Genomic DNA, 15,352 nt, shown 5'->3' with positions numbered 1-15,352 from the left:
CTACTTTTGCAATGTTCACCATCTCTAAAGGTTACAGCAATGGAGATGGGCATTTGAGTCCATCTAGTCTATGCTGACTCTGTGTAAGACCAATCCATCAAAGTGCCTGTCCCCTACCCTCTCCCCAGAGCCCTGCAGTTTTTTGTTCCTTTCAAGTTCTCCAGCTTTCTTTTGAACATTACCACAGCACCCCTGGCAGTGAATCCCAGACCCTCACCACTCGCTGTGCCCAAAAGATTTTCCTGCTCACTTTAGGTTCTTCATTCCAAGTCAATCACCATCTTTCCAAGGCCCCTGGCTCTTCACCAAAGGGAACAACTTCCCTTCATCAGTGGTCAAGATTGCATGATTCAACTACCTATCAACCTATCAAATTCCATCTTAACCTCCTGTTCCAAGGAGAACTCCTCCAGCTTCTTCAGTCCAGACATGCAATTGAAGTCCATCATCCCTTTAATCACCCCAATAAATGTCTTCGGCACCCTCTCAAAGGCATTCACGTCTTTCCCAAAGTTCAGTGCCTGGTGCTGGACAATTCTACAATTGTTGCTGAACCCAAATATCTCACAGATTGTTAGTCACCAGTCCTGCCTTTTTAAAGAATTAATTATTGAAACCAGGGCAGGCACAGTAGTGTAGCGGTTAGCATAATGCTATTACAGCGCCAGTGACCCGGGTTCAATTCCCGCCGCTGTCTGTAAGGAGTTTGTATGTTCTCCCCGTGACTGCGTGGGTTTCCTTCGGGTGCTCTGGTTTCCTCCCACATTCCAAAGAAGTATGGGTTAGGAAGTTGTGGGCATGCTATGTTGGCGCTGGAAGCGTGGCGACACTTGCGGGCTGCCCCCCAGAACACTCTACGTAATAGATGCATTTCATTGTGTGTTTCAATATACATGTGGCTACTAAAGAAATCTTATCTTATAATCCTGTGGAACATACTTGCAGCCTTCCAACTCTGATTATATACTTTACATTCACATACAGTAAATCATAGTCTGCTCTTGGTTCAGTCCCATCTACGATTACTGTCCTCATGCCACCTCCCAATCTTTTCTGCACTTTTCTCCTTTACAGTCCTACATGCCCAATCCCTCCCGAGCCCCACAGGACTTGAAACCCTCCTGGCAATGACAGGGCCCAGCTCCGTTGAGATCTGTCTGGATCCCTCACCCCCAGAACTAGACCCAATGCCCAAGAAATCTAAAGCTCTCCCTCATCTTTAATTAATCCTAATTCCAGCCGGCTCATGTCGTCGGCACAACATGGTGAGCTGAAGGGCCTGTATTGTGCTGTATTGTACTATGGGCTCGAGTCAGAGTCAGACAGCACAGAAACCAACTCTTCAACCCACCATGTCCATGCAGACCAAGGGCAGAGATTGAAAAAACTGGAGAACCATCATAGTAAGGTTCTTTGAGCTCACATTGGTCATCAATGAAGGCCTAGGAGAGGTTAGAATGAGAGTGGGAGAAAGAATTCAAGGGTCAGTTCAGTGTTTCCCTTGTGGACTGAAGAGATGTTTTGCATTTATACCAGGCCCAATTAACTGCCTTCTATGGACCAAAGCAAGCATGCCACCCCCCGGGCAACTTGCAGAAAGCAAACAAATAGCTTCTGGATTGGAAGTTCTGTGTAGCCTCAGAGTTTCAGTATAAGCAACGGACAATCTGCTCAACAAACTCAGTGGGTCGAGCAGCATCTGTGGGGAGAACGAAATTGTCGATGTTTAGAGTCAAAACCCTACATCAGGACTCCTTCCCCCACCCTCACCACAGATGCTGCTCGATCCACTGAGTTCCTCCAGCAGATTGTTCGTTGCTCCAGATTCCAGCATCTGCAGCCTCTTTGAGTTTTCAATGTAAGCAAACTGCCCAAAGGAGCTCATATAATAAAGGATCAGCAATGAGAGAGCAAAAGGGAAGGAGAGATGGAGGTGAAAGCAGGCACCTGAAAACATTATACACCGAGTTTCTTTGTGCCTTTGCAGTGACCTTTCATACTTGGATCGTCACCCAGGTCAGCATGCAGAGATAACTGCCGTGAGGATTTCATTTGCTCTCGTAAGCATACCTCTCGTTTTTTCAAGCTGTTGCCAGCAACAACCGGAAATTTCAAGCCAAGATTCCTACTGATGCAAAATGTAAAACTTTTTTTTTTAAAAAAAGAATTAGCTCCTTCATTATCTTGCTCAACTCCTTTGTAGTCACAATAAGTTGCGAGTGAAGATCTTGAACAAAGGAATTTTTTTTGTAAGGAAACCCAAGAAAATTAATTCACTATTTTTATCCAAGGCACTAAATAGTACAGTTGAAGTTCAGATCCAAGAAAGGACTTCATGCAGAACTGAACTTGGAATAGAGCACAAGAATACAGATTGAGAAACTGGAGAACAACCACCACAGGACAGCTTCTATCCCACTGTGATAAGACTATTGAACGGTTCCCTTATACAATGAGATGGACTCTGACCTCACGATCTACCTTGTTGTGACCTTGCACCATATTGTCTACCTGCACTGCACTTTCTCTGTAGCTGTGACACTTTACTCTGTACTGCTTTTGTTTTTACCTGTACTACATCAAGACATTCTGTACTAACTCAATATAACTGCACTGTGTAACGAATTGACCTGTACGATCAGTATGCAAGACAAGTTTTTCACTGTACCTCAGTACAAGTGACAATAATAAACCAATACCACATGCTTACATTGGCCATCAATGGAGCAATATAGGAGGCCTGAGAGAGAGGTTAGAGTGAGAATTCTAGTGTCAGTTGAGGGTTTCCCCTGAGGACTGAAGAGATGTTTTGCATTTGGTCACCCAATCTGCATTTGGTTTCTCCGTGGTAGAGATGACATCAATCTTGGACTAGTGCCATTAAGGAGAACCCTGTCCTTGTTCTGGCTGGGACAGGAGAGAGCAGAAATGCATGAAATAGAGGATATGTGGTTGGGGAAGTGCAACTCAAGGACAGAAAGAAGGCAATGCAACTTGTCATAGAGAGGTCAAAAGCTTGGTTACCCAGCACCCCGGGAAAATGTAGAATAATTTGCCCTGCAATACTACTAAGGCCCTTTTTAATAGCAGTATGTCTTTCTTATGGTTAGATCTGAATAGATTAAAGGCTAACATACCATTTGCCTTTCCTGCACCCAAATGTTGGCTTTCACTGACTAGTGTACAAGGATACTTGGGACCCTCTCAACATCAACATTTGCAAATTTCTCACAATCTTAAAATAAGATTTTTCTGTTCTGTGCACCAAATTAGATAACTTGTACACCCACGCCTCAAGGACTGCAGCAGTTCAAGAAGGCAGCTCACCACCACCTTCTCAGAGACAACGAAGGATAGGCAATTAAATGTTGGCTCGGCCTGTGAATCCCACATCCCTTGAATGTAAATAATAAAAAAATCAAATTTTTCCACATTATATTCCATCTGCCATATTCTTGTTCATTCACCCATATCTCCTTGAAACCTCTGTACTGTACTCCCTACACATGTATTATCAAAACAGTTGTACTTATTAAAATTGATCCCCGCCACCACATTGTTGATATAGATCATGAATAACTTGGGCCCCCGAGTACTGGTCCCTGTGCTACACCACCAGTCACTGCTGCCAGCTGTTTATTCCACTCCTTGCATCCTGTCCTGTAACCGATTCTCAGTCCAGCTCAGTACATCATCTCCAATGCCTAACACAAAGGTCTTTCAAGCTCTAGACACCAGCCAGGACCAAAATAAAAAATAAACGTCTCTCCCTAACTTCTGTAGGCAAGATAATGCATCATAAAGCCTGACCTTGGCCTAGTTAGGAGAAACAGGACTCATGTTTTACTGTGAACCCTGGTAGCTTTGTTTTGGATCAATGTCACCACCCATTTGACTTACTCTGTGATTACCAAGATTCCCACAGGACTGGCTTACATGAGATGTTTGGTTTTTGACGATGTCAGTCAATAGATTCACATCACCGCATATTGCTGTCAAGTCCAGATGTGGACACATGAGACATCAACTCAGTGAATGAGGGGCTGCTGCCTCACTCAGTGACCCAGGTTCAATCCTGACCTACGATGTTGTCTGATTGGGAAGCACAGAAACAGGCCCTTCCGCCCACCACGTACATGCTGACTTTTTTGCCACCTACAATAATCCGATTTGCCCTCCTTAGGTTTGTATCCTTTCTATGCCTTGCTTAAGTGCCTGTCTAAATGCCTCTTAAATGTAGTGTTGTAACCGATTCCACCCCTTCCTCTAATAATGGGTTCCAGCACTGTGTTCAAAGCTCATCCCTCAACTCTCCTTTAAAAATCCTCTCTCTCACCTTTAAACTATGCCTTCTTGTTTTTGATACCCTTAGCAAAGGAAAAAGATTTTGACCACCTATGTCTCTCAATTTTATACACCTCTACCAGGTCATGCCTCAGCTTCCTTCGCTCCAGGGAAAACAAGCCCAGCCTGTCCAATCTCTCCCCATCGCTGAAGTACTCCAATCCAGCTGAACCTCCTCTGCATTCTCTCCAGCACAATCACACCATTTCTATGGTGTGGCGACCAGAACTACACCTGACCAGTGTTTTGTAACGTTGGCAACATAATGTCCCAGCTCTTATATTCTCTGCTCCGACCTATGAACACAAGCACACCATATGCCTTCTTCACCAGCCTGTGTTCCCACTTATGGGAACTATGGGCTTGAACCCCCTACATCTCTTTATTCATTGATCTTCCCTAGTGCCCTATCATTTACAGTATATGTCATAACCCTATTTGATTAACAGTAGGTTAATTGACCACTATAAATCACCCAAGGTGTAGGAAGTGGTAGAGTCTGGGGACAATTGATGGGAATGTGGGAAAGTACAATGGAACAAGTGTAATGGCTGATGGTCGCCATGGACTTGGTGGGCCAAAGGGCCTGTTTCCCTGCTGTACAATTCCAAGCATCAACCAAAAGGGACACAGATGTGGTCTGGGTAAAGCTCATGCCAAGGGCTTGGTTGTCAAAAAAAAAGCCACATGAAAGTTCCAAGAACCTCAACATCAATTCACATTGAGCTTTCGAATCAATTGATCAATTAAACAGATGAATTCTTTTCTCCTCCACATTCACCAATAATTTGCTGGCAATTTATTAATAGCTTTATCATTTTCAAACTAGGTTATTTCAGAGACCAGTTGCTTCGTGGTTACTAGGTAACCGAGTGCGTACTCGTCTATAGCTGATATACTAATAACCTAATCAGTGAACAGACTGCAGGCATGATGTCATCAATGTTTCTATACGAAGAACCAATTTATCAACTTGGATGGATGGATGGGTGCAAGCTGTGCGACAGCTTCTTTCTGCATGTCAAATAATAAGAAACAAATCAGTAGTTAATCAATTCATTATCACTTGTGCTACATTAGCTACACAGAGTGAGATGAAATTAAAATCAGGCAGAATGCCCAGGGTGGTTAAGGTACAGCTGTAATGTTTATTGATCTGCACTTTCTGTTACCTCCTGCCAGTTCCTTATTATTCAGCAGATTGCTTGCAGGAACTAAACATTATCCAAAAGACAAAGCTTGACACAAGGGCACTGCAGCACCAAGCAGTCGATTCTCCAGGACTGGAAATTTCCTCTATTTAAGGAAAAAGAGGGTACAGAAAACCAACAGCATTCAATGATAGCACAATGCTTTACAGCGCCAGCGAACCGGGTTCAAATCCAGCCACTGTCTGTGAGGAGCTTGTACATTCTCCCCGTGTCTGCGTGGGTTTCCTCCGGGTGCTCCGGCTTCCTCCCACATTCCAAAGACGTACAGGTCAGCAAGTTGTGGGCATGCTATGTTGGCGCTGGAAGCGTGGCGACACTTGCAGGCTGCCTCCCAAAATCACTACGCAAAAGATGTATTTCACCATGTGTTTCGATGTACACGTGACTAATAAAGATCTTATCTTATCACACATTGAAAACATTGCCACTCGGATAATTACAGCTGTTTCTTTTGTAAGTCTGCTGGAGAAGGCCTCTTTGTAGAGAGGTCGAGTCCAGGTGAGTAAAAGCAAAAAGTTCACAAGATCACAAGACAAGGGAGCAGCAGGTCATTCGGCCCATCGAGTCTGCTCCAAGGAAAGGGAAATAGAAATGAGAAATGGGGAATGGGGGAAGAAGAAGAAAAAACTATTCTAATCCCAATTACCGGCCTTATCCCCATATCCCTTGATATCCTGACTATTTAGATATCTATCTCCTCCTTGAGCGCCCCCACTGATCTGGCCTCCACTGCTGTACATGGCAAGGAGTTCCACAAATTCACCACCCTCTGGCTAAAGAGATTTTTCCTCATCTCTGTTTTGAAACTGTACCCTCTAATTCTAAGATTGTGCCCTCTGGTCCTGGACTCACCCACCAAGGGAAACAGCCTAGCCAAATTTACTCTGTCCTTTCCTATCAATATTTTAAATGTCGCTATGAGGTCCCCTCTCATTCTTCTGTACTCCAGTGAGTACAGTCCAAGAGCCGACAAACGCTCCTCATACGCAAGCCCTTTCATTCCTGGAATCATCCTCATAAATCTCCTCTGAACCCTCTCCAATGTCAACACATCCTTCCTAAGATGTGGGGCCCAAAACTGTGCACAATATTCCAAATGAGGCCTCACTAGTGCCCCGTAGACCCTCATCAACACTTCCTTACTTTTATACACTATACCTCTCGAAATGAATGCCAACATAGCATTCGCTTTCTTTACCACCGATCCGACCTGGTGGTTAACCTTTAAGGTATCCTGCACGAGTACCCCCAAGTCCCTTTGTACTTCCGTGCTTTGGATTTTCTCTCCTCCTAGATAATAATCTGCCCGCTTATTTCTGCTTCCAAAGTGTACAACTGCACATTTCCCTACATTGAATCTCATCTGCCATTTCCTTGCCCATTCTCCTAAACTGTCTAGGTCCCTCTGGAACCTTCCTATCCCTTCAATACTCCCTACTCCTCCCCCATCTTGGTGTCATCCGCAAATTTAGCCATGAAACCATTTATTCCATCATCCAAATCGTTAATGTACAAGGTAAAAAGGAGCGGTCCCAACACCGACCCCTGCAGCACACCACTAGTAACCAGTAACCAACCAGAACGAGATCCTTTTATTTCCACTCTTTGCTTCCCGCCAACCAGCCAATGCTCCACCCATTCTGTTACCCTACCCGTAATTCCATGACCTCTCATCTTATTAATCAGTCTCTTGTGAGGCACCTTATCAAAGGCCTTTTGAAAGTCTAAATACACAACATCTACCGCCTCTCCCTTATCCACCTTACCTGTGATTTCTTCAAAAAAACTCCAATAGGTTGGTCAGGCAGGATCTTCCCTTCACAAAACCATGTTGGCTAGGACCTATCTTGCCTTGCACCTCTAGGTATTCCATAACCCCGTCTTTGAGGATAGATTCCAATAACTTTCCCACCACTGACGTCAGACTAATAGGTCTGTAATTTCCTTTATGCTGACTCCCACCTTTCTTATACAACGGAACTACATTTGCGACCCTCCAGTCCTCCGGAACCATGCCGGAATCTATCGATTTCTGGAAAATTATCGCCAATGCCTCCGCTATCTCTAAAGCCACCTCCTTCAGAACCCAGGGATGCACCTCATCCGGTCCGGGAGACTTATCAGTCTTTAGCTCATTTAGTTTTCCTAGCACCTTCTCCCTAGTAATCTTAACTGAACTCAATTCCATTTCGTGAGACTCCTGACTAACCGGCACATTGCTGATGTCCTCCACGGTGAAGACCGATGCAAAATATTCATTCAATTCCTCTGCCATCTCTCTATCATCCATTATAATAGCTCCTGCACCATTATCAATTGGTCCTATATCAACCCGTGTCTCTCTTTTACTCCTTATGTATTTAAAAAAACTCTTAGTATCCTCTCGAATGTTATCCGCCAACTTCCTTTCATAATTCATCTTTTCTTTCCTAATGACCTTCTTAGTTTCTCTCTGCAGGTTTTTAAAAGCTTCCCAGTCGTCTGTTTTCCCACTAATTTTTGCTTCTTTGTACGCCGCCCCTTTTGCTTTTATTTTAGCCTTCACCTCTCTCGTTATCCACATTTGTGCCTTTTTTCCATTAAAAACCTTTTTTCTTGGAATATATCTATCCTGCAATTTCCTTATTTCCTGTAGAAATTCCTTCCATTTCTCCTCTGCCGTCCCTCCAGCCAGCTTACTCTTCCAATCAATTAGGGCCAACTCCGCTCTCATACCATTGTAATTTCCTTTGTTCCACTGAAATATCGATACACCAGTTATCAGTTTCTCCTTCTCAAACTTGAAACTGAACTCAATCATATTGTGATCACTGGTTCCTAGTGGTTCCTTTACCTTTAGTTCCCTAATCACCTCCGGTTCATTACACAGCACCCAATCCAAAACAGCCGATCCCCTGGTGGGCTCTTCAACAAGTTGCTCTAGAAAAACGTCCCTTAGACATTCCACAAACTCCCTCTCCTGAGTACTACCGCCATTCTGGATTTCCCAGTCCACCTTCATGTTAAAATCCCCCATAATTATCTTCACAGTTGTAGGTCATTCAATCTCATTTGCCCATTCAATAATGGTCACGGCTGATCATCCACTTCAATACCCTGCACCCACCTTTTCCCTATATCTTAATGCTAAAGTCATTAAGGGTTATCTCCCTCTTTCTTGTATATACTTAATGACTTGGACGCACAAGAGACTACAGATGCTGGAATCTGGAAAAATCAAACTGCTGGAGGAACTCAGCACGTCAGGCAGCATCTGAGTTAAATAGTTGACATATTGGGTTGAGACCCTTCATGATAGTCAACATACAATGAAAGGTCCCGACCCGATATGTCAACTCTCCATTTCCCTCCACAGATGCTGCCTGACCCGCTGCATTCCTCCAGCAGGTTGGTTTGTTTTGAGGACTTGGACACCGCCACCTTCTGCAAGTTCTAAAGTTCCATAGATTTACCAAGCTCTGACTGAAGAAATTTCTCCAGATCTGTCTGAAGCAGCTTACCCCATATTCTGAAACTGTGGTCCCTGGTTCTGAATTCTCCAGCTATTGGGAACACCCACCCTGATTCCAATCTATCTAACCTACTTGGAATTCTATAAATTTCCATGAGATCCCCTCTCATTCCTCAAAACTTCTGTGAAAATAGGCCTCACTCCAATCCTCTTATAATGAAGACAAAAATACCTTTTACCTTCCTAAGCACTTGCTGCACTTAAATGCGTGCTTTCAGCGACTGATGTACAAGGACACAAGTCTCATTACACCTCCCCTTTTCCCAATCTAGGAAATCATCTGTTTTCAGAATCAAAGTGGATAACCTGGGGAGGGTTGGGAGGGGAATTTCAGAGGTGCAAGTTTTGATTGGCTTAGAGATATTTGGTAAAAATACTTGTTTCAGTCCTTCTCAACTTTTCCCACACATCGATGATTTTATTGATGCTTCTTCCCATGCTCCTATAAAACTCAAAAATTGCAAATTTCCACACTGCTCTCACTTTCCACATCCGACTTTCCCTTTTCTTGACATCTCCACTCATGAGATGCTTAGCAACCAACAGCCATTATAAGCCGACTACCCACCTACCCTGCTTCCTTTAAGGCTTTCATTCCATTCTCCAGTCTCACTGGCTCCATCATATCTGCTCTGATGATGGGATTTTTCACACCACTGTTTCCAAGGTGTCTTTTCCTTAACCATGATTACCCCTCTGCCATAGTTGACAGGGCTCTGAACCTCATCTTTGCTATTTTTCCCTTCACTCCTGCTGTCACCTCCCATCCAGAACAAGAATAGGGCTCCACTTACCCTTAACTTTCATCTCAGCATCCACTAGACCATCCTTCATAACTTCCACCACCAGACACTTCTCCTTCCCTTTCAGAACTCTGATGGGATCATTCCCTGATTGTCTTCCATCTTTACCAACAACCACTGCCCGTCGTGTTTCCCAGGAGGTACAAAATCAGTCCTTTTACCTCTTCTCGTCCCTCCCTCCAGAGTCCAAGCAGTCCTTCCAGGTGAAACAGTCTCTTACACATTTTCCAATTTAGGTTTTTCTTTGCATTTGGTGTTTACAATGTCAATGCACAGGCCAAATGTCAATCGTGTGACCACTTTTCAGAAAACTTCTGCTTGGTCCATAAAGACGACTGAACTTCCAAGTGCCGGTCACTTTAATTTTCAATCCCACTCTGAACATCTTACATTAGGTTTCATTGGAGCAGAACAAACCTCATGGAACTGCGCACCTTCCGTTTGGGCCTTCAGACTCAATATTGAACTTGGCACTTTCAGAAAAACTAACCTTTCCTGTTTGTGTCTTAATTATCCAGTTCTGGGTCAACATCATCCACATTAACCATTTTCCCTCATCTGACACGACCTGGTAGTTGAGCATTTCTCGCATTCTCTCGATTCAGATCTCCATTCCAGCTCTATATTTTCCTGTCTCCTGTCCTCATTCTACCCCCTCTGCTGAGAGCTTCTCCAGACAGACCAGCTATGATACAAATCAAAAGTTATACTCATCCAAAAAGCCATTGAAGAGAGCCATGTTCAAAAGCAGTTTGCCAGTTTGAGTCCCATGAAGTCTTAATGTTTTTTAGTGTTACTTAATAAGTAATTCAGACTATCAGTAAGAAAGTATTTATACATGTCTACCACTCAAGCATTTCCCATCTATATACTGAATGAATTAGCTTGTATAAATGCCTAATTATAAAATCAACAGATCAAAAATGTTCTTTCAAAGGAGACCTCCTGAGGGCACGTACCACCAGGCTTAAGGACAGCTTCTACCCCAATGTGATAAAACTATTGAACGATTCGCTTATACGATGAGATGGACTCTGCCCTCATGATCTGCCTTGTTGTGACTTTGCACCTCATTGCACTGCACTTTCTCTGTAGCTGTGACACTTTACTCTGTACTGTTATTGTTTTTACCTGCACTACGTCAATGCACTCTGCACTAACCCAATGTAACTGCACTGTGTAGTGAATTGACCTGTACGATCGTTATGCAAGACAAGTTTTTCACTGTACGTCCATACAAGTGACAATAATAAACCAATACCTTTCAGACCGTAGAGAACAAGCAACACAGATGGAGTCTTGGAGACAGTGTGACAGAAAGGAAACGGAACAAAAGGAAGTGAAAGAAGATTGAAAGGGGTGAAAGATTGAATGTATTGAAGCAATGCAATAAGATCAGGTATATGGATTTGCAGAGGGATTTGAGGAGGCATTTCAGAGGAGGAAATTATAAACCAATACCAATGTTAGAACCGTTCAGGGAAGTTGGCAACATGAGGAGCAGTGCAAGGTTACAACCAAGTTCTAGGCCTTCTACTCACCGATGAGTTAGGTGTATGACGTAGGAATTTGACTACCTTGGAGTCAGACATTGGGCAAGCAAGTGCCATGTAACGGTTCCGAAAAGTGCCATAAATCTTCAGGTGGGAGCCCGACTTCAAAGCGGAGGACTGCAAGCCCTGTGCTTCCTTGTTGGAAGAGGCAAACTCCACTCCGTAGGCCGAAAGGTCAAAATATAAACTGTGAGCACGGATCTCGGGAGTGGGAACCTGCACATCAGAAAGGAGGAGTTAGATCTGTGGTCATTCTCAGGTTACATTTTTGTACCAAAACAAGACCTGAAGTTATTTTTTTTTAAATGGATTTAACGCACTTTATGAATCACTTTTGTGGCAGGAGCAAACAGTACTGAGGAAACATTTTTTTTGGATGCACTTTCCACTAATCCTCAGCAATAATCCCCTGTAATATAGATCTGCAAAATTAGTAGATCAGTCTTTCATTATGTTTGTGAATCAGTTGTCAGAACCCTTACAAAATTTGGTCTTTGGCCAACTGGATAAGCTATAATGCCAGATGCATTAGACTTGCAACATCTGGACTTCTGGATTTGCTTAAAAAAAATAAATGGAAGCAGCATCTGGATTGGATCAATGGCTCTGGAGGAGGATTGCGGAATAAGGTCATTAATAGCTCGGTTTTATCTTTGTCAGGTGGAGATGCAGCCAGGAACTTCATGTCCTTAACTTAATCACCGATTGGTCAATCACATTATAACAATCAGCCAACATATCTTCCCTGTGTTTTCTAACCATTGAACCCAAATCTGAATATTTCCAGCCCAAGTTCAAGGAAGTCTTCGAAGGATCTGATAAAACATACAAACCATCTCAAGAATTCACCTGTACACAAGAAAATTGTAGGAACTAACCTTTAAGTAAACCACGAGTAGCACCTCAGTGAATTATTAGAACATAGAACACTACAGCACAGTACAGCCCCTTGGGCCCATAATGTTGTGCCAACATTTTATCCTGCTCTAAGATCTACCTAACCCTTCCCTCCCACATCGCCCACCTCCCCCGCCATTTCTCTACCATGTGTCTAAGAGTCTCTTAAATGTCCCTAATGTATCTGTCCCCACAAACTCTGCAGGCAGTGCATTCCAAGCACCCACCACTCTGTGTGCAAAAAACTTACCACTGACATCCCCCTTATACCTTCCTCCAATCACCTTAAAATTATGTCCCCTTGTGTTAGCCATTGTCGCCCTGGGAAAAAGTCTCTGACTGTCCACTCGATCTATGCCTCTTATCATCTTGTACACCTCTATCATGAGCATTGGGTTATCAGGATCTCAATGGACTTGGCAGTCACGGTTTAGTGTAGTGGTTAGTGTAACGCTTTACAGCGCCAGCGACCAGGGTTCAATTCTGGCTGCTGTCTGTAAGGAGTTTGTATGTTCTCCCCGTGTCTGCATGGGTTTCCTCCGGGTGCTCCGGTTTCCTCCCACATTTCAAAGACGTACGGGTTAGGAAGTTGTGGGCATGCTATGTTGGCACTGGAAGCGTGGCGACACTTGTAGGCTGCCCCTAAAGCACTCCACGCAAAAGATGTATTTCACAGTGTGTTTCAATGTACATGTGACTAATAAAGATATCTTATCTTAAAAATAATTTAAGCTGACGCTTCAGTGCAGTATCCAAGGGACACTGCCGTTTCTCAAAGTTTTTGCTTTAAAATACAGGCATCTCAGATTGATGCAGAAGACCCTGCAGCACAATTTTGAAGAACGGTGAAACCTTTCTACTGCCTGTTAAGTTTGTTGTTCATCAAGAGACAAATTTCGCGTGGGTTTAACATCTGAACGTTTTATTAACCAACATACCAGACTGGCTTGCTTTCCCTGCTCTTTTTACAGCTACTTCCTGTTCTCCCATGTGACCCCTTGCATTGCCTACTGGGAACTGTAGTTCTTTATTATAACTACATAATAACACACTGCCCCACCCTCAACTTAAATCACAATGTATCCTACATTGTTTGTGGCAGCTTGGTTTGCACAACTTGGCTGCAACATTTCCTAGATTGCAATAGTGACCATACTTAACTGCGAGGGATGCAAAGTCTGTATGCAAGTGCAAGCCTCCTTTCCATACAACATCCACCATGTACTCTTGAGCTGAAGAGATTGGATAGCAGACAGTTTGATTTATAGTTTCAAGGTCAGTTGTGAGATCCTTTCCAACCTCAGCCCATTTACCATTTCTTGGGAACTGAATTTGATCAGCCACTATCAAACCAATTGGCAGTACTGGCTGATAGGAATGACTGGCCTGCTTCTGTTCCTACTCACAGTAGTTTGTATTTACATAGCGTCTTCAACAAAGCAAAATTCCCCAAGGTGCTTCATAGAAGCAGATGCTCAAAAGTTATTGATCAGTTCTACACAGACTTCACTGGTACAAATGTTGAATATATTTTAATAGAAAACTATCCACAAGCTGAAGTAGCTCAAGAATCAGTACTGGGGAAATACATTACATTTTCCTTCCACATCTTCTCAGGTTTTCATTTACAAGCTAGTTTGCTTTTGCAATGTTGGCTCCTACCACAAAGGAGAATCATAAATTGCATTAAATTCATTTAAAAGGAAATGGGAAAATTGAACCAATATTTCGCCATAAATAATTTCTTAGTTATTCAAAAATATCTTTCAAAATAACTGATCAGATTAATCCTAATCCAATTAATTTGCATATTATGTACAAATTTAGGAGTCTGTACCATTAGTTACCTCAGACAGTCTGGCAATGTACAAATGCCTCCAAATCAAAATGTCATAATGCTATAAACTGGTTGCAATCCACACTTAATTCCAATCTGGCCAAAAATCAAATACTGCTAATGCAACACATTCACCCAAAGTTTATTTCAATGTCTTAAGGCTGACAACCTACACCTTCTCATTCACTGGTGGGAATCATACAGTCCTTATCTTTCTCATGGTTGAAGCCAGGTGCTCGACGCTAGGTGTTCGACCCCAGTGTCAGGCAGCAGGAGGCGCAGATCAATTGGAAGCTGTATGCCCATTGCTTAACTGAACCCAACAGCCTGGGCTGCAGATCAGAAAATAAATCCAGTGGTTCCAAGAGACAGGAAGAACGAGCCATTTGTCTAGCTTCCTAATCAGAGAAACATTCACAACACAGCCCATTTAGAAGCACAAAATATCACATGGGCCTAAAGTCGGTTCTATTTTAAACGAAGTTATCTCATTTTTAATCTCATCTACAGATCTGGTGAGCGATAGGCTCTCTGGTAAACACTGAGAATTGTTTTGCATTTCTACTATTTCATTATCACTGCGATTTTAATTTGACCAGTACTACAGCCTTATCTCATCTCAACTTTACAGAATGTTTTATCAAGAAATACCACGCAACTTGAAGGTGAAGGCGACAATTATTTTTTAAACCTTTTGTGTGCATGTCCGTGTCCATACCTCCAATCTTTCCCCTCATGTCTCTATTCACCTTTAGTTTCTCAATTAGAATTTTTTTTCTGGAGTCCGTTTAACATGTTACTTTTTGCTACTGCTGGTTGAATACTTCTGTTTTGCAGAGTTGTACATACACCATAAAGAAGAGCTTTCACCCAGTGAATTACAATTAAGTCATGAAAACAGAGAGCATCATATTATGATCCCAAGATGTCTCCCTACTTTACCTTCCTTATCTGCTAGGATTAATTTCTCATATCCCAATCTGGTAGCAAATCTTCCTGACGGAAGGTCTCGAGCTGAAACATCCACATCTTCTGCCTGCACAGATGCTGCTTGGCCTGCCGAAACCTTCCAGCATCGTTTGTAATAGCAAATCTTCTCCCGTTGGGTAGGAGACATTTCTAACCTACCCATGGGCCCACACAACATGGAAACAGGCCATTCAGCCCAACACATCCATGCCAACCAGTGGGCACCC

At 43.1% G+C, this 15,352-nt stretch overlaps 1 protein-coding gene across 3 annotated transcripts in view; it reads right to left on the bottom strand.

The window, feature by feature from the left end:
- si:dkey-234i14.6 (uncharacterized) overlaps positions 1 to 15,352 on the bottom strand; it is a 113,716-nt gene that overhangs the window by 38,579 nt on the left and 59,785 nt on the right. For all 3 annotated transcript variants that reach the window (XM_052028571.1, XM_052028573.1, XM_052028572.1), the window contains exon 3: positions 11,411 to 11,638. In XM_052028571.1, the coding sequence (XP_051884531.1) occupies positions 11,411 to 11,638 (228 nt within the window). The remainder of the gene's footprint in view (positions 1 to 11,410; positions 11,639 to 15,352) is intronic.

This window comes from Pristis pectinata, chromosome 13, assembly GCF_009764475.1.
Source record: "Pristis pectinata isolate sPriPec2 chromosome 13, sPriPec2.1.pri, whole genome shotgun sequence".
In the NCBI taxonomy this organism is placed as follows: Eukaryota; Metazoa; Chordata; class Chondrichthyes; order Rhinopristiformes; family Pristidae; genus Pristis; species Pristis pectinata.
Note: the sequence above shows the minus strand (reverse complement) of the source record. Positions and strands in the feature narration are given on the sequence as shown.